This window comes from Symphodus melops (genome assembly GCF_947650265.1).
Source record: "Symphodus melops genome assembly, chromosome: 7".
Classification (NCBI taxonomy): Eukaryota; Metazoa; Chordata; class Actinopteri; order Labriformes; family Labridae; genus Symphodus; species Symphodus melops.
Genome location: NC_136697.1, coordinates 9,709,351 through 9,732,644, shown reverse-complemented (window position 1 = coordinate 9,732,644; position 23,294 = coordinate 9,709,351). Strand labels below are relative to the sequence as shown.

At 38.7% G+C, this 23,294-nt stretch overlaps 2 protein-coding genes across 3 annotated transcripts in view; both read right to left on the bottom strand.

Annotated features, from left to right (window-relative positions):
* Nucleotides 1–127: 127 nt before the first annotated feature.
* On the bottom strand, nucleotides 128–4,757 carry LOC306827130 (uncharacterized protein). The gene is made up of 7 exons (XM_079348798.1): nucleotides 4,596–4,757; nucleotides 3,754–3,956; nucleotides 3,236–3,328; nucleotides 2,949–3,038; nucleotides 2,758–2,868; nucleotides 2,546–2,678; nucleotides 128–1,697 (listed from the first exon to the last, which is right to left on the bottom strand). Exons 1-7 carry the CDS (start codon nucleotides 4,597–4,599, stop codon nucleotides 328–330), a joined length of 2,004 nt encoding a protein of 667 aa, XP_079204924.1. The 5' UTR covers nucleotides 4,600–4,757; the 3' UTR covers nucleotides 128–327.
* Nucleotides 4,758–10,702: 5,945 nt separating this feature from the next.
* The window catches only part of LOC306827441 (sodium channel protein type 5 subunit alpha-like), a 44,735-nt gene continuing 32,143 nt past the window's right edge, over nucleotides 10,703–23,294 (bottom strand). The window contains exons 18-28 of one of the 2 annotated variants that reach the window (XM_079349261.1): nucleotides 21,734–21,851; nucleotides 21,490–21,644; nucleotides 20,375–20,548; nucleotides 19,199–19,225; nucleotides 17,735–17,857; nucleotides 15,970–16,242; nucleotides 15,775–15,828; nucleotides 15,550–15,691; nucleotides 15,284–15,384; nucleotides 14,903–15,173; nucleotides 10,703–13,397 (exon numbers count right to left, since the gene is read on the bottom strand). In XM_079349261.1, coding sequence (XP_079205387.1) covers nucleotides 12,166–13,397; nucleotides 14,903–15,173; nucleotides 15,284–15,384; nucleotides 15,550–15,691; nucleotides 15,775–15,828; nucleotides 15,970–16,242; nucleotides 17,735–17,857; nucleotides 19,199–19,225; nucleotides 20,375–20,548; nucleotides 21,490–21,644; nucleotides 21,734–21,851 — 2,670 coding nt within the window. In that variant the 3' untranslated portion in view covers nucleotides 10,703–12,165. The remainder of the gene's footprint in view (nucleotides 13,398–14,902; nucleotides 15,174–15,283; nucleotides 15,385–15,549; nucleotides 15,692–15,774; nucleotides 15,829–15,969; nucleotides 16,243–17,734; nucleotides 17,858–19,198; nucleotides 19,226–20,374; nucleotides 20,549–21,489; nucleotides 21,645–21,733; nucleotides 21,852–23,294) is intronic. The other variant, XM_079349262.1, reaches the window with a different exon arrangement.

Genomic DNA, 23,294 nt, shown 5'->3' with positions numbered 1-23,294 from the left:
TGAAATCTCTAATTCACTGAAAAAAAAAAATTCAATTTGGGTCGTGATTTATCACCAAGGAGTTGGTGGTGGGTCCTGAGGGTAGACTTAGTTTACTTTTGCTTCTGTCAAGAACAAACATATCAGGTTCTTCCATAGACTAGTTAAGATTTATTGTACACTGATTAATTTGTCACTTTTCAACGTATGCATTACATTCTCTGACAAAACAAACTAACATCGACACAGAACACAGATTTGTGCGTTTCCATACAAAAGAGATCAAGTGTGTGGCACAGTGCATAAAGTCAAAACTACCAGCTGCCAGGATCATTGTTGACTCTGCTTTCAAACTACACTGTGGGTTTTCAAGTGTCTCTTCAGGTGATTTGTGCATGTGTAAGTCTTTGCACACAGGTGACAAGTGTACGGTCGAACCCCTGCGTGATGCATTTGATGATTTTTCAACAAGTTACCGCGTGAAAAACTCTTTCCACATTCTAAGCAGACATGAGGGCGTTCGCCGGTGTGAACTTGCATGTGAGTCTTCAGTTGTCCTGGCATGGAGAATCCATGTCCACATACGATGCACTTGTACGGCCTCTCTCCTGTGTGGGTGCGCCTGTGCCTCTGCAGCTCTCCTGCTGAAACATAAGACTTGCCACAGTCAGAGCACAGAAATGGCTTTTCTCCAGTGTGAGTCCTTATGTGTACAGTGAGGCCTCCTGACACAGTGAAACGTTTCCCACAGTATTTGCACTCAAACGGCTTCTCGCCCGTGTGTCTGCGCGTGTGCAGTTTCAGGTCAGCTTTGGTCTTGAAAGCCTTGCCGCAGTACACACACATCTGTGTTTTCTTTTCCTGGTGACGCACCTGATGTTCTGTCAAAGTGGCCACAGAGCTGTAAAACTTCCCACACTGCCCACACTTATGGGACGGCACAGTTACATGGATCTTCTGATGGATTCGCAGCTCACTCATGCTGGGGTAAACCCTCCCGCACTGTTTGCATGTGTAGGTCCGAATCTTTGTGCGGGTCACTTTATGTTTACCCAGCGGGTGCTTTTTTTTTACAGCTTCTCCCGCACTGGGAACAGTCGAACTCTGCACACTTTGACCACATCTGTGCCTGAATTTCTCCTGTACTGTTTGAAAGCTTTCCCCACACTTGATGCAGACGTAAGCTGCGTTTGTGCACTGAGTCCGCCTGTGAGTCGACATGTCAGATGTCCTCCTGAAGGCCTTTCCACACTGAGAGCACTTGTAAGGGTTCTCGCCAGTGTGCAGCCGCTGATGCTCCAGGAGTTTATAGCGGTAAATGAAGCACTTTCCACAATGAGGACATTTGTTAGCGACTCTCTTACGTGGACAGCGTATAAGGGAGTCAGACAACCCAGGACTTTGACAAGATGTCGAGGGAGCTTGGCAAGGGGCTGAAGATATGCCATTGTTTTTCTCCACCATGAAACCTTTAGGATCACTGAGAAGACCTCCCGTTATTTGTTGGGCAATGTTGCTGTCCATACTGTTTGCTTCCCCTTCAAATAGAAACCTCAATTCCTGCACCACTGTGTCTGCTGTCTCCTGGAGAGGACCGGTCTCGGGTTGTCTTTGGGTTTTTGTCTCCGTGTTAGATTCTGTATCTTTGGCAGTGGTCTTTTGAGGTGAAGGAGGACGAGATAATGATGAGAAGAGCTGCTGCTCTGAGTGAGAGGGATCTGTAAACAAAACAAATAAACAAGTAAGACAATCGAAAATCATGTTTATTCTCTAATAAACAACCTGCATCATGGCAACCCTCAACAATTATTTAAAATTATACAGTATTCAGTCAAATAAGACTGAATAACAGTCCAGGATGTACCTCACCTCTCAACCAATGACAGCTGGGATCGGACTGAACCGACGACCCTGCTGTTGCAAACCCAAGTCCCACCAAACTGAGCTACTGATTTCTTTTTTCTCTTTCCCTTGAAACGCTTTCAGATCAAGTTTTAGTGGTATATAGAAAGAAAAAAAAAACATTTTCACATGCCAGGCTGGAACTAAAATGTTTTGGGATTTTTGCTTGAAAAGTACTCTGACTCATCATGTCATGATCACATATGACCCCAACTTCTAGACACTGCCATACTCCACCCTGAACAAAATCGAACAGACACGTTTCATCAGCCATGAACTCTTTTTAATGTTCCGACTTTGTGTTGGGTTTTTAATGGAAGTCGTGTTTATGTTTTTCAAAAGTGCTGTAACTAAGCTCAGCCGTCTTCACATCTTCGTACACATTTCAATCTCTGCCATGCACATTACAATAAACTCTCCTAAATCAATATCTTTTTGGTGTTCTTTGTTAGTGCAGTACATAATAATAGCTGGCACTGAATTCATCTTTTGAAGACTACATCAATTCAGATGAAGAAACTTCTTCTCACTGACACAGCTGAAGCATCCTTGATGATGGATGTGTACAGAAATGCACTTCTGTTTGAAAGTGGCTTTAGTACACTTCCTTATGAATACATGGTTTATTCATTTGGCGCCTGGCTGTAATTCTGGACAAACTTACTGCTGGCATGCTTGTTGGCCACTTCACTACGGCAGGCCTTGCCTCTGAGCAGCACTCTGAGGTCATCGTCTCTGGACACACAATGCATACACTCCTCCAGCACAGAGGGCTTGTCACCGATCCACACTGCAGTCTTGATCAAACAAGCAAAACTATTACATGACAGACTGCAAGTATACAAACTTCAGTTTAATATCAGAAGGTGTTTTGACCTGCTTAAAGTCTGGTATGTGCAGCACTTTTTCCAGTCTGGTGATGAACTCACAAAGCAGAGTCTCTAAAGCTGAATCAAAGTCAGGCCCGTACTCCACAGGAAACACATTCTGTCAAAATAAAAAGTTAACTTATAGTCTGGATTAAAAAAAAAAAAAAAAAGTCAAAAATAATAATGATGCAGAAGCACCTTAAGAAAATGTTGTCTTTCTTTCGGGTCTTCCAAGAGTCTTTGAACAAGTCTGACAAAGTTCTCCTCGACAGCTTCATCTCTTTGAACCTGTCAAATATCAGAAAGATTTATATCATAACAACAAGAGTTGTAGAGCTGCTCTTTCTGTAAAGTGTCCTGAGATAACCTTTGTAATGATTTGAGCCGATTTTAATACAAGTGTATTTATCTTTGAAATCTGTGAAAACATCTCAAATACTACTACTACATAATATAATACCATAAGTGGAAATATACTCTCACACCTGTTTTGAGCTGGATGATAGCAGGATCTTCAAGTGTGTTTGAAGAGCAGTGAGATCCTCTGGTTGTTCAGAACTTAACATCTGTAGTGTCACCTGGAAGAAACATACAGAAAGAGTCACAGACAAAAAAACAAACAAACAAACACACCATGCCTTCAGGGTGAAATACAATGGTTGGAAAGTACAAGAAAAACTTCCTGATATTAAGGGTTTGTACTATGACACTGTTTTATTTGGAGGGTGTCAAATCTATAAATGTGTTACTAAATGCTTCCCTTTAATAACTCAAATGTAAAAGGTTAACGACTTCAAATTTCAAATGACTGGACGTTAAAGATAATGAGAAAACAAGCCTTTCATCTATATCTAAATAAAGTTAAGATTTGAACTTCATCACAATTTAAGTTTTAACTCAATTACACTTAGAATAAAGTCATTCTGACATCACAGCAATTGAAAAATAAAAAGGTGCAATACACACAAGACAGAGGTATGAAGACACCATGTGAATCTCTCACCTTCGCTCTTAGGCCCAGTGTGAGTAGCCTCATCTGTTTGTCTGTCAGTAGGTCAGGGATGGCTTCAGTTACCATGGATACAAACTCCTCCACTTTCCTGTAATGCTTTATGCTCCTCAGATGAACGACCTTCCACATCACAGCCGACATCAGCCGCAGAGGGGGAGCGAGCAGCCTCAGAGAGGAGAGAGGCAGAGGACCGTCTGCAGAGAGGAGCGGACAGAAAACATTGTTCTGACTTGAAGACAATTAAAGAAATACAGTCAACTGTGTGCAAAAAGCACACTTGCTTCAGAGAGCTGATCACACAAACACACCTTAAAATCACCCCCCCCACCCAAAAAAAATATACATATATATATATATATATATATAAAATGTTATTTTATTATTATTATGAATTATTTATTTTTTTTCCAGTATGAGCAGAGAGCAATAACAAACGCATCTGGTCAGACAACAGGAGTAGAGACTGCATTTAAAGTACTTCCTGGTGAGTGAAGACAAACAAAGCTGTACAAATAGGCCTTTATATGTTAAAAAAAATGTTGTCCTTATTCAGTAATATTTTTTATTATTAAGTGTGTCTATATGTTTATGTGTTTAACACACAATAATGACTGTATTAAAAGTTATCATTGAATTATTCATTTTGGTAAAACGGGGGCTTTGTAAGAGATGCACAGTGTCTCAACTGTAAAACTGAATTCTTTTCTTCATAACTTAAAGTAACTTTAACAATAGTAACATGTGATCATGCTCACAGGACTGGGAGGAAGTTAGTATTAGCAAACATCGTCAAACCTGACTGACATGGTCAAAGATAAAATAAAACATGTTACCCATTTTATCCCCCCACCGAAGAGGACTAAGAGGAGAAACTACAAATGAACGTTTCCTGAATAAATCTGTCTTAATTCTGCAGTGACTAGCTGTAAAGCATGGGAAAGTTTCTCATCAAATAGCTAGCTGTGGTTTCTTCTTCTTTGGTGCAGGTCTATGAGCCAGTGTCTGACTGCTGCCCCCTGCTGATTGATATTTATACTACTTATGAAGGTTATTAGCTTGTGTCCAGGTTGGAGAGCTGTTCCTACAGTCTGTGATCCTCATACAGACAAGTATAATCCATGGTTATAATGACTGGACCTTTTCTTCCCAAAGTTCCTTTTGACCTTTTTTTCATTTTTTATTCAGTCCCCATGAACAGAGCTCCTTTTAAAAAGACGTGTTTCCCTCTACATTCATTTGAAGTGATTGCATTACCTTTCTGTATTACATATGACACATCTTTGTCAGTAAAACAGGTACTTGGGAAGTAAAATGGCCTGTCCCTCCCTCTGTTTACTAACAGTTCAGAATTTCTAGATTTCATTTCTTGCAAATTAGAGTATGATTTATAAATCCGCAGCTCTGTCTTTAATCTAAGTTTGTTTCAAAAGGTTATTTTGTTCTTTACCATTCATCCAAGAGAAACTCCATGTTGATTCAGCAGACACTTTGTTAAAAGTGTCATTTTTATTATTTATTTCAATCAAAATATGTGGTCAAATCTTCAAGCTTATCTTTCCCATTTCTGTCTTCAGAGCAGCACAGGGTGCTACAGTATGATCAAAGTTTCGTTTTCTACTGCAATCGCTTTTTAAATCACAATAGGAGCTGCTGATCAATTAGTCATGCATCAAAAATCCATGATCTAATCATTTCTCCGTGTATCATCGGCATCATCATTGACTCTCTGTCAACTGTCAGATCAAGCCACTCACCAAACATATGATTTTCACGCATTTTTAGTGTACTCTTTTCTTTAACTATCCAGTCATACTTTGATCTATAACCACAGGCCAGTAAATGTTTCTGTTCATTTTATGTTTGTCATCAGTTTGCTTTATTTAGCTATTCTTCTTCTCATGTTTTTGAGTCATCCTGTTACTTTGCAGTCACTAACAACACTTTCTCACCAGCAGCAACAAACAAGTATTTAAAAAAATTCTCCACAGAATTTCACAACTAAAGATTTAAAACAAACATCAATAAAACAATTTGTGTTCAAAACACAACGCAGAGCTGAGTCCTCACTGTATTCTCCCCTGGTTGGATTCAGGCCCTCTGTATTTGGCAGCATGTCATTTCCACTCTTTCGTCCCCACATTTCTAGTCCTTCTTCAGCTCCAGTTATAAGGCAGAGTAGCATTGAAAAAAGTATCACAGGATAAAGAAACAAGGTAAGGTAAGTTTATTTACACAGCACATTTCAACAACAAGGCAATTCAAAGAAAATATATTCCAATATGAAAGGGTGGCTTACTATGTCTCAGACAACATCCCGTTACAAATATTGATTAAGTTATTTATGACAAATCACGAATGAAACACTAAATACTAGACTTAAAACAGGAAATTAACTTAAAAGCAACATAGGAGGACACAGGGAAACACACTAAAGACTACTCTTTTATCCTTTTAATCTCTGTAGTACTTTGAGATTTTAAAAATGTAAAGTGCTTTCCAAATAAAATGTATTATTATTTAATTATTATTAAAGTAAACAAGACGATAAAACATGAAAGCGCACAAGGGAAACAATCAACACAGGAGGGAAACCAGAGAGGCAGGGAACACATAAAGCTACACAGGAAACATGAAAACATGAAGATCAGAAACACAACTAAAAATTCAGGAAACATGAACGAAGAAACATTAATGCAGAAATAAAACAGGCAACAATAATAAAGGCAACGTAGAAGGATACGAGGAAACACAAAAACACACGGAAAAATACTACAGGGAATAAATAAAACATTACTCAAAACTCTGAAATAAAACCACACATTTCCAGAAATGGCCTATTGTCGTGAATTTGCATCAAACCGCTTCTGCTCCAAATGCAGCCAAAACAGCATCCGTATTCCTCCACTGCCGGTTGATGCACTTTCAATACATACCTAGGAAACTTTTGCAAGCATTAGATTAAACAGTCGAGCCAAACATAGAAAGGTCCAAAAAAGTCAAAAAAATAAAGGACAAAATGCAAGAGGTCAACAAGAATAAAAGCCAAGAAAAGGATTGATGATTCAGATGTTAAAAGGCAGTTAAAGTAATAAATTACTGCAATTCAGACAATGACGTATTTGGTGTGTATTTGCTGATTTACAGTGTTTTATGAGATTCGTTGCAATATGCTAAGTGAATGATGAGATTTGAGTTTGATTACAGGATTTAATCTTGGTTTATAGTTCATGAGTGCAAACTGCAAAAAAAGGAGCACACTCAAACAGCCACAAATCTTCAGGTGCATGATCACAACGAGACTGAACTTGTTTCAGAGTATTAAAAAAAAAAGTGTGTTTCTGCTTTCAAGTAGATGCTAAATGAAGTTGAGAATATTTATTTGAAAACAGCACATAAATAGATATTACATAATAATAGCACATACATAGCACATCAAACAGATGTTGTTCTGTCTCCGACTGATCCTATGACTATTATTATTATTACGTTTGTTTGATAAATCTTCCTCATTATCTTACACTATTTCTTCATTTTATTGATTTAAAATCAATTATGCAGATGGACTAATCTGTTCTTATAGTAAATAAACTTACTCGCCATTTAAAAAGCTGATATTGACCCCTTAAATCCCCACCATATGTTCTCCAGTTTACCAAAAGATAATAATAATATCAAATAATAATAATAATAATAATAAAGATCCAAACTCTAGAGTTCATCAAGTTTCTGGCCTTTCTGTTTTCACTTATGCTTTTACCTCTTACCACATTTATAAGTTAACCCTGTTCCATAAGTGTGAGAGAAGTAAATCCAGTCATTCTTCGCTGCAGATTTATGGATCTCCTGCTGGTGGCAGTGAAGGTTTGCTAACAGGCAGCGTCAATAAGTACTTCTCAGAAAATGAGGAACCATAAAAAGTAATTAGATATTGACTCATCACACCATCTGGGCAGCGTTAGCCACCACGACACCAACTAAATCCCTACAGAGTACAGTCACTGACAGAAGGTCCATCATGTGCCCCAAAAGGCCATTTCCTCTCTACTTTTGTTTTGTGGACACTTTGCCTTTTTGTTCTTGGTTTGTAAAAACAAACAGCAGCTCAGAGCAAACAACAATCCACTACACTGAGAGGATTAGAGCCCCTCTGCATTGGAATTGGAGTACTTTCCAAAGTTGACATGAATCCTAACCTAGCAGCGCAGCACAGGACAGAAAGGTGAAGAGGGCTTTAGTTAACCCGGATGTCCTCAGTAACGTCTTTTTTCTTGATATTTAGATGTCCTTTAAAGTCCTTTTAATTCATACTTTCACAATCATTAAAAAAAACATTACAATTGTAATACATTGTTGCTGTCACTTGTTTAGTGAGTGACAGGACAGCTGCAGTGAGACAGGGATCATGAAGAGGGGTAAGTTGGGGATCACATGCAGCAAAGGGCAGAGAGTCGGAGTTGATCCTGCAGCTGATGAGTCACACATGAGCTCCCTGCTCTACTGACTCAGCAAAATCAGCACCAGAAAACACAGTTATTTTTTCAAACTGTTGGGTTTGATGTTTGTCTCCCTAATCACCTGAATATTTAATGAAATCTTGGTTAATGTCAAGTGCAGTGGCGGGCCGTGCATTTCACACCTAGGCCTTCAGTGATGTCCTACTTAGTCCAACTTCAATAAATACATCTCATAATACCATCATCATAATTCCCCAGCTGGGACAGGTAAGCTAGCTCGGGTGTCGGCCGACCTTGTCTCACGAGATCTAGCTTCTCTTGAAATGTCCGCCTTGGTTATGGCCTTTCAAGTATCAAATCGAATCAACGCATTGGTTTACAATGTGTTTAAGGTTTACCTCTGAAAAATGACATAAATGTTGAGTCATTCAAGTTGAGAGGTTGCTGAGGTAGCACCTTGTGAACAGGACACAAGCATCAACTTACTCTCAGAGCGACTACAGTTTACAAAATGGACATCATGTCTGTATGAGAAGCACTTTCACTGAGTTATTGAGAACATAAACACACGAAAAGGTTTACTGCTCATTGGACAGAAGTAAGTTTAAAGCACTCTGGCTTGACTTCTAAAACCAGAAAGGATATGCCCCCCTGACACAATCCCCTTAGGGTCATTGAAGAGCAACATGATGAAAAACTGAGAGTGGAAAACACAAGTCCTAATTAACACTATTCATGTTTTACAATTCCAGGATGAACAGAAGTATTTCAACCAGCTGTGTGATCAAATCAGTTGATAAATATTACATTGAGGATCTTGTCTTAATTATGACCTACAGGTATTTAGGAATTGAGTGCTGAAGTAAAACCTTTTCATTTTATGCCTTTACATCTTTGCAGAAATTAGCTTCATAAAAAGCACAGCAACAAACGCCAGTAATTCATGAAATAAAACAATATAAGGTAATGTGACAAAATAATGTAACGCAAAAAAACACTATTTAAAATAAACACTATTGTTGGAATAACCATTATGACTGGCTTTCAGAAGTTAGCATATTCGATCCAGTGCAGAGATTATAACATTTTGAGACTTTCTTGTAAAAAATGTGAATGCATTCACCCTGACCTCTGTGATTGATGATGATGACGACACAAACTGTGCCCTTTATCCCCATGTTAAATGACACATATAAAACATGCAATCCATCAAATGTCTTTTACATGTAGGCAATTTGAAATGCACTGTGCTGACATTGAAGTGTTTTACAGTGGGGATGCATTTTGTAATTAGACATAGTGCCTTTTTAATCTTTCAAAAAAATATTTGCTCTCTCTGATGAAGCTTTAATCTCTGCCACATGTCCAAACGCTTAAAAATCAGATCAATTACCAAGTCCCATTCAGTCAAGTCACATTTCACTGGCACTTCACGCACAAACCCAAATGATTTCTAAGTAAGCATCTGTCTATTGTGTGTAGACAGTGTGTGTGTGTGTGTGTGTGTGTGTGTGTGTGTGTGTGTGGTGAGGGGGCCTAGTAGTGCTAATACATGTATGTCCGCATGTGTACTGTATGTACGTGTGTGAAAGAGAGAGAGCGAAAAAGAGAGAGAGCAAGAGAGAGAGCAAGAGAGAGAGAAAGAGAGAGAGAGAGAGAGAGAGAGAGAGAGAGAGAGAGAGAAAGAGTGCGTGCATTTGTGTCTTTGAGTGTGTAATTAAAACAAGTGATTTTTTTTTACACACAGATTATCCCTCTATCCCAGCTGGTCAGAGTTGGATTTGACCACCCCGACAACCAGAGAGAGGAAATCTCTTTGGGGCTAAATCCAAATTGGCACCCTTGGTGATTTTTTTTTCCAAACTGAAAATGTGGCAGCGCTCAACTATTAACTTGAGCTTGGCACTGAAACCTAAAAGTAATAAAACATTCCTGTGATATAACTCACTGATGTCTTCATGAAGAACAGCTCTGAGGGATGAAAAGGGCAACACAAATGCAAAAATAAAGGGAGAATGATCCACTTTCTTAGGTTTTATTTGTGTGTGTAAAAATAATTGTAACGTTTTCCCATGATGGTTCTGTGATTCTCTGCTCACGTACATACTATAATAAAAAATTTTTATCAGCACAGTTCATTATGGCCACATTGTTGATGGGTTTTATGTGATTGTGCTGCATTTGTGGAGGAATTATAAACAAATTCAAGCTTTAAAGGGCACATCTGTCCTGTTTTTTTTATACACATGGAGAGATTTAACAGCGCTCTGCCTTGTAATGAGGTCAAATCAGCTAACTGGTTCCTCATGTGAAAATAAAGATACACTGCAGTTTGGATTTAGCTGTTGTTTTTCTTTTGAGTAAAGAACATTTTTTAACTCTAGAAATCATGTAATTAAAATGTGTTAAAGATTTAAAGTCTCACTAAATCTTGTCACAATATTTCAATCAAACATGAACTGTACTAAGAATAAAAAACAAACACATTATCTGGAAAAGAGTTTTATTACCTTTTCATAAAACAATCCTTGAAATGATCAACCAAAATGCAATTCAGACGATTCTTGAGGGTTTTCTTTCATATAAAACTCTGACATAGTTGATTTATATATTGTTGATCATATCCTGTTATGACTGTGAGTCACATATATTGTCTTTCAAATATAAATACATTACAAAAAAATAGGTAAAAATGAGCTTTAAGTACATTACACAGCCTCGATATTCTTTACAAAGATAACTACAAAATGTACTCACAGTGCATTCATCCTTTTTCCAATCCACATCAGTCATTTCAAATCATCTGGTCAAAAGAGATACAGAGGTCAAAATCAGGCACATAAATAAGGGATTATTAGTAAATCTAGTCCTTACTGTGTCTATCATTTTTTATATATTTCATTTGGCAATTTGTTTTCCTTGACTTTCAAATTGTTAGAATTAAAAAAAATTAAATGTCTTAACAAAGTTTGACTTTGCTGCAGTTTATCATATTAGTAAAACCAGAACAAGTTAACATTAGTCATGTATAGCTGAGCTAGCCACGCTATTGAAGCTAATTCACAAACGTTTAGTAGGAATGTGCTCTGTTCATGTCTTTAAACCTTCTTGTACATAACAGCTTCAGTTTGTTGGCTCACCAGAGAGCCACACAGCTGTCAACATGCCTCAGCACAATGGTGGAGTGGGATTGCTTTTCATGGACATGAAGACGGCAGCTTTGAGAAGGACCAGGAAAATTTAATCCCAGCCATTAATATTTATATTAAATATAAATATTTTTTGTTCCACATACTTTTTTTTAACAATATAATCTAACCAACTCTGAAACTCTACAAGTATGTTGCCAAGCTTTTAGCGAAACACATTTTCACTAGCTGCTTTATTAGTTTAGCTGGTCAAAATATATTTCTCCCCTTATACTTTGGTCTTGCTTGATGAGATTTTATCCTATTGGTACAAATTTGAATTTTATGGTGATCAGAATGTAAGCTAACCTTATAGCAACTGTTGTAAAATAATCAAAAGTAGCTAATTAGCTAGCCTGCTAGCAAGCTACTTGGCAAACAAATTAAAGCTTAAAGTGGTGAATTGATTGGCCTATGTATGTTGTACATACAGTCTTGTGACTTCTAAAAAATATTCCTAACAAAATAATGTCACAAATCTTACTATGATAAACTACCTACTGATTTTTAATTTATAAGATTATAGGAAAAGCAAGAGAAATTCCCTCCTCATGGACAAAACATGACCTAGCCTAAAACTGTAAAATTGAATTCTGGGATTTAAAATTTAAACATAGGCTTTGAGGTCTGTAAAAAATATTGTATAATATTTTAGAATGTGCTAAAATAAGAAAAAAAATGTATCTCTTTGACCATGAGTTGTTCTTTGCAGTAAAGAAAACAGACAAAAACCACACAAACATTCTGCACACAGATGAGTCTCAAAGAAAAGTTTCCTCATAACTTTCACCAGGATCTCCAAGTTCAAAGTCTCTGGGTATTGTTCTGAAAACCTCAGGCTGGTCACTGGCTGCCCTCGTTACACTGTCATAAGATGGTGGTGAGGACATTAGAGGGTCCTCTGTTGTCCCTACAGCCTCAGGCCCCACAGGTCTATAGTGCTGTAACAAAGAGGCTATCAGGCCCTCTGTTTCTGGAGCGATCTCCATATCCACCACAGTCTCGTAGTTGATCTGTCTGTAGAGGTAGGATGCATGCTTCATCTGCCGGCGCACCAGATGCCTCCTGTAACACCTCTGGATAATGATCGCAGACACCTCCTCCAGTTTGCGCCGTAGTGTTGATGTGATGGGTTCATGGGATATCTTGGAGGGGTTGGTCATCATGAACTTCTCCTCCATTTGCTGCTTGAGAGCGTCCATTTCGCCAGACTCTCCAAGGACTCTCTTTGTAAAGGCAAACAGGATGTCCAGGCAGTGGATTCGATCCCCACTGACCATAGGAAGATCCATGGAGATCAGTTTGATTCTGTTTGGCTTGGCGATGCGCAGAGGCTCGGACAAAGTGTCAGCGAAGATTGACAGCATGGAGAACTCAATAAACTGTGTGGCCTCAACATCAAACTTCTCCCAGACCTCATAAAACATTTCAAAATCGTCCTCGCTTAGTGGCTCTGTACTCTCCTCTGTGGCTACACTAAAATTCTCCAGAATGATAGCTATGTACATATTTACCACTATGAGGAAAGAAATGATTATATAACTGACAAAGAAAGCAATTCCGACGGACGGGCTGCCACAGTTTCCCCGGGTTATGGTTCCAGTATTGACAAAGTTAACATCACACTCCTCGGGCGAGTTGGACATTATAGGACTCAATAGGTTGTCCCAACCTGCTGAGGTGCTGATCTGAAAAAGACAGATCATACTATTCCCAAAGGTCTCAAAGTTAAACATGTCATCAACCCCATCTTGTTTTTTCACATAGGCAAAGTTTGCCATACCAAATATAGCATAAATGAACATGACAAGGAAAAGAAGGAGGCCAATGTTAAACAGAGCTGGCATGGACATCATTAAGGCAAACAGTAGAGTCCTTATTCCTTTGGCTGCACGTATAAGTCGAAGTACACGTCCTATCCTTGCCAGTCTGATGACTCGAAACAGGGTCGGAGATACAAAATACTTCTCTATAATGTCTGCAAGAACAATCCCTGAAAAGACAGAGAAAGATTAGGGGAGAGAGGGTTAGACTCATTGTACAAAAAACTTAAATATACTTAACGGTAAAACATTTGTCAGTCTGTAAACCCTATAGAATTGAATTTCCCTCACGATCAATACATTATCTATCTATCTATCTCTCTCTCTCTCTCTCTCTCTCTCTCTCTCTCTCTCTCTCTCTCTCTCGTTGATCCTGGTGGCTACTCAAGGACATTGAACTCATTAAAACAGTATGATCAACACTGCCAGGCTCTTGCGAGGCTGGGGAGTCTAATGCTGAGGGGTCTGGGCTGTGGGACAACAGGCCTTTGGGTGGTAGCCACACATATCTGAGGGCACAATCTTCAGTTATAACCTAGTCAACAGTTATTGGTGAAATGAATTAACCAATATTTATTTGCCAAATAGGCAGTCATTAGACCAGCCACAGTCAACTATCATCCAAAGGTAAAGGCACTGAGACTGAAAACTTACCAGAGCTGATTAAATTATGTATATTTTCACATTACTTCATCTTGTCATTACAGGCAGTACCTGCACATTGCTTTGACACTATATCAAGAATCAAGGTTCCACCATTTAGGCTACCCAAGTCAAGTCTTCACAAGATTGGTTTGGGCAGCACTGGCACCAGTGCAAACTAAAACAAAGCAAATCATCCAGTATTTAGAGCTTCCTGATCTGTACAAGCTTGAGTGGGATACACAGTCATCATCTCAAATGCTGTTTACTCCCAGTCAATAAATAGAATTCATTGGCTCTGTGGCGAGTTGAGGCAATACTCCAGCGTCTCCATTTTTAAAAGAACAGGGGGTTCAGGTAAGGACTTTCCCTCACTTTTCAAGGCACTTGTTTATGTTCCTGCCAGGGCAAGATTTTCTTTCACATAAGAAACCGACCTCCAGGGAGTGGAGATGCCACCCAGGGGTGCTGAAAGAAATATGGAACAAATACTACATAGAGGGAATGGACCTATTTGTCTCAGAGTCCTTAATAAACTTTGGTTCTCCAGAATTGAAGGCCGTGCTCCCATCCTGTTAGCTTTGTCCCCATTTTCACGCATACCAGTAAAATTAAGTGTGAGTGAGACAATTTCTTTGCTTGGTAGCCTCACAAAGAGGCATGCCCTTTCCATGCAGATCCATTCTCAGTGGATTGTCAGGGTAATTAAGCAGTAATACAGGTGAAAGAGGCAGATTTTTCCCCACAATGCTAAGGGCCAATAAATAAACAACGTCTCCACTTCCATGGCGGTCCTACAAAAATGTTCTTTAAGTGAGAGCTGCCTTCACCACCGCCTGAGCAGCACCTTGCTCCTTTGCTAGTCTTACAGGATTAATGTCTCTGCCCTTTTGCAGGGGTAGCAGCAGATTTTCAAGAACGCTCAGACTGTTTCTGGTGATAGACTAGTTGCCAGTAAGTAAAACTAACTACTAACTTTAGAATAAATACTATATATGATGGACAGTCACAGTTTGGAGACACATTTACTTACCTACAATAGAGAGAATAATCACCACAAAATCAAAGATGTTCCATGCAACTGTGAAGAAATAACAACGAAGGGCAATGATCTTGAGCAGGCATTCGGTGGTGAAGATCACAATGAAGACCAGGTTGATCTTATTGAGGATGTACTCCATGTGCTCTGACTGCTCATCGGTTTCTACCATCATGGTCACCATGTTGATGATGATGAGCACCATGATCATGATGTCGAAAGCTTGCTTGGACACCAGATCAAAGAAGAAGGCTTGGAGAACGTTCTTGGATTGGAAAATAAAAATAGACACTCAATCATTGATAACCACATTAACATTAAAAAAGGGACAATGTCTTACAAATTGAATTAGATTTGAAAAGAATTGTATTTTACCGCAGGCCTTGGTATTGGCTTTTGGGGTTTTTTAGATCCCAATTTCTTCATAGCATTATAGTACTTCTTCTGTTCTTCTGTCATAAAGATATCCTGCCCACCTAAGTAAAGCCAAAAACACCAAACATTATTTCACAAGAACAGAAGGAGGTAAAAAAATGGCTTGTTACTTCAACACTGACTGGGCAAGTATTCCCACATCATATTAGTATAGAGTCATTTTTAAATTCCAGGTGACCCAGGCCTGATGTTGGTTGTGTTAATACTCATCTTTCTTTTCTGTTGGTTAAAATTGTCAATAATGACACCAATGAAGAGATTGAGGGTGAAGAAGGAGCCGAATATGATGAAGACGACAAAGTAGATGTACATGTAGAGGTTGATTTCTCTGATTGGCTGTTCCTCCACCTGAAACCAAACATTTTTATGAGTTGGCTGTTTACTGGCACTGCTTTGTGTTGTTTGTCCTGGAAGAAGAAACAAATACTTACTCCTCTTGAATCAACAGCTGCATGCATGATTTCCATCCATCCTTTGAATGTAGCCTATAAACACAACACAAGGTTTCCCACTATCAGTGTCTGGGCAGAGTGTGGCAAACCACTGAGTTAAGCTATAGAAAAAAGACAAAACTGAAACCTTCAATCACATTTTCTTGTCTTTTAATGCTGTTTAGACAGACTTACCACTTGCAGAAGGGAAAGGTAGCCAAGTCCCACGTTGTCGAAGTTGACCTTTACTTTGGTCCAGTAGAATTGGGTGTCATTCATATTGAGACAATCAGACTTGTTGTTGATGATTGAGATGTTGTGGACGAATCCTGTTCTGTTCACACACTTCCCAAACTTGCCAGCGAACAGATTCACACCCATGATACTAAAGATGAGCCAGAAGATAAGACACACCAGCAGCACGTTCATGATGGAGGGAATGGCTCCTATTAGAGCGTTCACGACCACCTAATGGACGACAGGTAAGACACAGGTTAGCCGAAAAACACAGTCGGGTTTGCACACATCAATCAATCTTTATTTATATAGCGTCAATTCATAACAGGCGTTATCTCGAGACACTTTACAAAAGCAGGTAAAGGACCTTACTGTTTGTCTGTTAACATTAACAAAAGAGCAGGTAACAAGACCATGCTCATTGTTATGTTTACAAAAAGCAGGTAAAGGACCTTACTGATGGCTATATTACAAGAGCCCAGCTTAATCCGTCATAGCGTGATGATAATCATGATCATCGAGTTTCATAGTAACATAATAAACTATTTCTGGAATAAAAACTGGTTATATTCTGCTGTTCTTTTTCTTTTCATTAGTTGTGCTTAATATGAATGAATACAAGTTTGCAACAAAGCCGTAAAATTATCTTTTGACAAAAAATGTATTAAGGGTACAGGAACAAATGATGCTAAACAGGGTCCAAGCTAAATCCCTGAGAATGCAAAAAGAGACAATGACATTGAAAATGTCATAAAAATGACATTGGCTTCATAGTGGTAAACATTTAAATGAATGAAGAAGCACTACATGGGTTCACCTGAGAAACTTTGTGCTTTGTGCACTTCATGAAAAGCTAAGGTAATACACTCTGATTCATACTGATCTTAATCAATAAATGACCATCTTCACAACCCCCCCAGCATACATCATATAAAAGGACAGTTTATATATAGTTTAAATAACATCAACTGTGCTAAAAGCTCCATTGGGTTGCACTTACAATACTGGTTTGAGTTTGATGCTTGAACTAGCAAGGCTTACATGCTAACATGTATTTGCACTTCAGCAGGTGTTTACAGTTAGTGATGTGTGTTATCTGCCAATCAGCACTTTAAAAAAATGACAGACCAGGGTGATAAGAGATTAGTTTACAGGTATTTATAATCAGATCGCCAAAGTGGGGCCTACATGTCTGAACCAAATATCATGGAAATCCACCCAACACTTTTTGAGACACTTCATGAAAAACCATGAAAGTGAATCACATGGTGAGAGATTTATGGTGCTCAAAGTCAGTGGGTCACATCTGGGAATGCTGAATCTTTCTACAAACTTTCTTGGAATTCTTAGAAATGTTAGACCGGACCAAAGTGATGGCTGATCAACTGAACTGATCAACCATGTCATCCCCACAGCTTTGTTGGTGCTTTCATCATCAAATAGTGGCTGTCCCAAATGTTGCTCTGAACTTAATCATAAACGTATGAATCTCTTAATATAGGGGAGCTTTCCCTGCTGTCAGCATCAGAATCTGCTATTTTGGCAAGGTAGGCTAACAAACTACAAACAGGGCACGCAGTGCTGCGGATACAAACAAGGACATTGACTTGAGGTGAACTGTGCACTCTGCAGGGTGGGAGGAAGGGGGATTAACAGAATAATGAGAAGGTCAAAAACTTAACTCACTAGTTAACAGAAAAGTGTGTAATAACATGTTTCTTACCCTCATGCCCTCAAATCTGGACAGAGCTCTGAGGGGTCTTAAAGCTCGCAGCGTCCTCAGGGACTTGATTGCAGCAAAGTCTGAATATCCCAGTGAGTTTGCTACCAAGCTTATCAAGGACACCTGTGAGGAGTAAAGACAGACATACTGTAAGTACCCTAAAATAAAGTTTGAATGTGTTCGTCCATTCTGGTTTAAGTTAAATCCTTTTTTTAATTATTTTATCCTACAAAGTGAGAAACAGTGACACTGTCAAAAGCACTGCATAAAACAGTATCACATTAAAATACTAAAGAATAAAGTGAACATATTCTTTGTCATTATACTACCCAAAGTAATGCAGACAAAGAAGAGGACAAAAGATAATAAGAGACAGAACATACTTAAAGAGCCATATTTAAGAGTTTTTGTGTATTTTGGGACATTCCACAGTTTGGAACACAGTTACTTAGTTTTTGATGTGGAGATTTGGTTTTGTTTTAGTTTCATCTTTGGACAAATTTAGACTTCCACTCTATTCTACATCCAAAACGGACAAAACAAAATGGTATTCCGCTGTTGAATGACCCTTGGATGATGGCAAAGGATGGAAATGATGTGACATAAATGGAAGGAAGAAGAAGTTCATGTCAAGATGGATGATGAGAAAACACAGACAAGTATGCACAAATAGACAAAAGTGTCCATACAGGCATACTCAGCTATATATGCATATAAAATATGTATATATATCAAATAGAGTGAGTTTTATAAAGAATTGATATCTGTCTTTGCCAAATTTGTCTCCCAATTTACATCCAATTGATCCAATAAGTTAATCAAAATAATTGAAGACCAATAAGGTCCCAATGGACTGTATTTCTTTATAAAAGTCTGTTTACACATGTTTGTGTCCAATATATCTAAAGAAGATACTCAGAATTCATTCTCAGGACAAGAGCAGTCTTTGGCTCCAAAGTGAGTTCAGGCAGAAAACAAAAACACATTCAAAGAAAGTAAAGCTTCTCAGAAAGGAAAAAGAAAGGTAGGTGGTGCTAATAACCAACAGGAGTTTTTATTTTTGTTGAAACAGCAACACACTGAGTACAGGAAGTAGACGCTAAAGTTCAGACAACCGCTGCTTTTTGAACTTGACTGAGAAATATCTGGGAAGCAACATTTTTAAAGGATTCAAATGCTGTACATAGAACACCAGATCTTCTGTAGATAAACCTCAGAGTACATGGCGCTGCACTTGTTTCTGATATAAAAGCCAAGGTCCTGAATTCATTCATTCAAAGGTTAGCTGTTGATTGGTTTTAAAGCATTAACCATAACAAGGTTATTTGTTTGGATGCAAGACGGTGGCTTTTGATATCTCAACAGAAAGCAAAGAAAAGTGAAGAAACACAGACGCATTTGAGATGCAGATGTTTTTTTAATCCCAGAGACCATACTCACCTGGACCTGCTAACTACAACTTACCCTAAAAATAGAGCGGTCTGTGGACATCTGTGTAACAGCAGGTGAAATCAGAGGAGGTCAAGTCAGGCCTCGGGCTGTACGCCTCGGGCACTTAGATGACTACACACTACAGAGTTTCATATCTTTAAGCCCACAGTTTGAGGAATAAAAGTCTCCTACGAATCAGGTGAATACAACTAATAGGGTGTAGTCCCTATAGAATATACAAGAGTTAAAATTTAAATATAAAGCTTTAGGAGTCTGACGTCCTACACAAACTAAGGAGGATGAACAATTGACAAGTTAGTATCTTGTGTGTTTTTAAAGGAAATGTACTCAGTCTCAGTTTGTTTGCATTTAACAGTTTAAATACGAAACACTTAAATCAATGGTTAGAACTGCATTTTATATCATTTAATACTTAAAGATTCTCTTAATTCTCTTAATTCTCTTAAGTTCATCGATTTCATTAGTAATGAATTAATTCGGACCATGAAATACCCGAGTAAATATACCGAGACAAGACCAAGACCAAGACCAAGACAGGGCGAGATCAGTGAAAAACCATCATTTAAGGAAAGGGGCATTTCCTTCAAATCGCAGTAATGACCTGGAAAAATAGCCGATCAGTGGTGGTCTTCAGTAAAAAATCCTTTTCATTCTGTGAGGTTACTGAGACCTTCAAAAAGTTTACAACACTATGCAGAAGCATCAATGAGTCACCATGTTTCATAATCCTGATCTGAGTATCAATCAAAAATAATGTTGATAATGATTTTTTTCCATAATCCAGCAGTCCTCGTATGAATGGTGTATTGTACGTAAACTTTCCATGCCCCGCACTCAAACATGTCTTTCAATCTGTCTGGCCAAATCCTGGTTTAATGAAAATGAACAAAGCTGTGTGCAATGTCACGACCTTTGTACATGATATATCTGCTTGTTTCTAGTGTAATTGTGCAGAGTTTAAATTTAAATAGGACAAGCTAATCAAGACAAGAGGAGCTCAGTTAAATTTCAAAAGTGACACTTCATACCTATCTGTAAATCCCCCTAACACAAAAAGCCTCTTTCTGCTTCAATAAGAATGATTGTTGTTCAAACTAAATTATCTGCATGTTCATATTTTAAATACCAGGATCCTGTTATTTAATGCAAAAAAAAAAAAGTGGGTGGTACATTGAAATGTCTACTCACATCAACAATAAGAAAGTCAAGCCAGCACCAGTAGTTGGTGAAGTATTTCTTAAAGCCGTATGCGATCCACTTGAGGAACATCTCCAGCACAAAGATGTAAGAGAAGACTTTATCAGCAGACTCCAGCACCAACTTCACGACTTTTCTCTTCTCGATGTAGATATCTTCAAATGCCTTCAGCAGAAGAGAGACAGCGGTGTGAGCAGACAGACAGAGACATCTGTTCAGTTCAGAGCTTTGCTTTTAAAGTCTTTACGCTTTGCAGACATCAAAGACAGTGTTGAAGATACTTGTTGAAACCATAGACAGCAAATAATAAACACTGTTAAATAAGCTTCAGGACACCGGCGGAGGAAGAACACTTTCCAGGTGAATGTTTGTTATCCTTGGGTTTCATATGTGAACAGCTAATATGGGGGCTGCAAAGAAAAATATCACACAATTTCAGTTGAACCTCGAGGAATCTAGCAATTAAAATAGGAAGCCACACTAATAAAGCAAATAGCGCAATTTTGCATTACTGATGATGGGTTCAAACTTTGTGATGGGACAGTGTGTGGCCGCTGCCTTGCAACAGTGTGTAGTGTTGCAGTGTTCACACAATCAGTATGAGAGTATCCGCTGCACTGCATGCCCTGTCTCTGTGCCGGAGTCTGCCATCCCTGAGGCTGATTTTACTTTTTAACCTTTGCTCAGTAGTCTTCAGGTAAAGATGTGTATCTGTAATAAAGCCTTCATCTCATTATTAGTATCCCAACGAACTACTATAGCTTGATTGGAGCTTTATTAAGTTAGTGTTTATGCTTACAACACAATTCCAGCAGCTGTTACTCACAAAATACTGATGGTTACAAAGCATCAGTATCAAAGACGACTAAGCTTTACTCATGGCATGATGCTAAAAGGCTTACAGATTCACGTTAATAAAAACATTCTGTTTTATGTAGCACGGCAGTAAAATACACCAGTTGCTCTTCTGTTGAGTTTCTAAAAAAAGCTGCTCAGTTTGTATTGATTTGTAGTACTGAATCAAATCAACCAAAAAGGATATCATAGGGATTTTTGGTTGTTGTTGTAAAGTATCTTTTCTTTCTAATGGCACCTAGTAATCTCACCAGGGCTCCGCTGCTTAGCAGGATCATGAAGATGATGAAGGTCTCGAACCAGCTGTGCTCCACGATTTGGTAACAGGTCTTCCGCAGCCTCCACCAGGCCTGGCCCAGCCCATTACTGGTGTCGATGTGACAGCACTGACAGTGCCTCATACAAACTAGAACACATAGAAAACAAACATACCATTTTACTACCCTCTGATGAAAGCAAATGTTATCAGTTATTCTGCTTATTTTTAATTCTCACATTCTGGGAAGCATTCGTCCGGCTCCATACAATCTTCATCCAGCTCTGAGAAGTTGTCCATCTCTTCTCCAGGCTTCCTCAGATCCACTGTGCTGCCCTCTGATAGGCTGATCTGCTCCTGAAAAGTGAAATGTCTAAGTGACCAACACATTTCTCATATAGCTTTACATTGATTTTATATCTATTTTGTACTTTGAAACAGTTCATGATGTGACATCACTGACTGGGACGTGACCATAATCTGAACTTCTGTGTTGCTGCCTTTTCTGCCCTGTGGATTGATCCCATTCAAGCCAGTTCACCTTGATACAAGTGCCTTTCATTTCAATCTCATAATACATTTTGATGAGATTTTCTTTTGTTGTAATAGCAACACATTTAAGATGATTTGTAGGTGAGAGGTGCAGCTTCAATCCTATAAACCGCAGGAACTCTAATCCAGCATTAAAAAGCATCAACAGGACCTGGAGACCAGAATGTAATGCTGAAGGAGGTTTTTTTTTTTTCTTTCTTTTTTCCCCCCGATTCCTAATTTTGGTTTGATGTGGAGCAGAGCACGGCAGAGAGAGAGAGGAATAGAGCGCGCCAGACTGCAGCCTGCTCAGCTGAGCATGGCCCTGCCTGGCTCTGCTCAGCTGTGTCAGTATAATCTGTCCTGCCGGGGCTGGCTCCACATCTGGCCTGCTGCTGTCGGCCTGCCAGAGAGGACAGCAGAGACACACCCTCTACATCAACAAACCCCCACCATCAGCCAATGGGAGATGGAGGAATCCAGGAGGAACAGGAAGTGCAATCAAGAGAAAGTGAGAAAGTAAGAAGGTTAGTCAATTAACAAACGAGTAAGTTTAAAGAGAAGGGTGTTTTGACAGTGTTTTAGGGGAACACAATGAATTATTCAATAAAGTACATGTAAAGACATTTTAAAAGCTAATATTATTTATGCATTCTTTAAACATCTACTAGAGGACACTAATATAAAAACCAAGTTGAAGGATTAAGGTGGCTGGACAGCGAGATCAGAGGCAACATGATCAGCTTAATAAATGATCATGATTAATCCAGGCTGTTCATTGGAGGTTATACTTATACTTATACAGGTTATAAATAAAAAGCTTTTACCATGCAGCACTCCACTGCTCACTAATATTACAAAGGACTGGAGTGAGACTTCCAGCTGCTCGTACTCAGAGTCAAATAACGCACCATCTTACATTTTACTGTCAGCTAATCAGGTCTCTTTTAAACCTTGTGCTGATAAACTAAAACCTCTCGCAGCCGCCAAACTACTTCTCTGAAATCAGACAGCTGTGCCAATCTAAGTGATATCTTTAACATCTGTGTCATGTTCAGACTTTCTGGTTCCCTCGCAACATTTATTTTCCTCAGAGAGAGAGAGAGAGAGAGAGAGAGAGAGAGAGAGAGAGAGGGGAGGGGGGTTCATGACACACACACATAAAACTAACCTCCTCCTCAAATGTTAAACAATGTTTGCTCAGTTATTGTTGATTTGTAAGCAAATACATGAACAGGTTATTCAAATGAAGAGAAAAAAAAAAGTCGT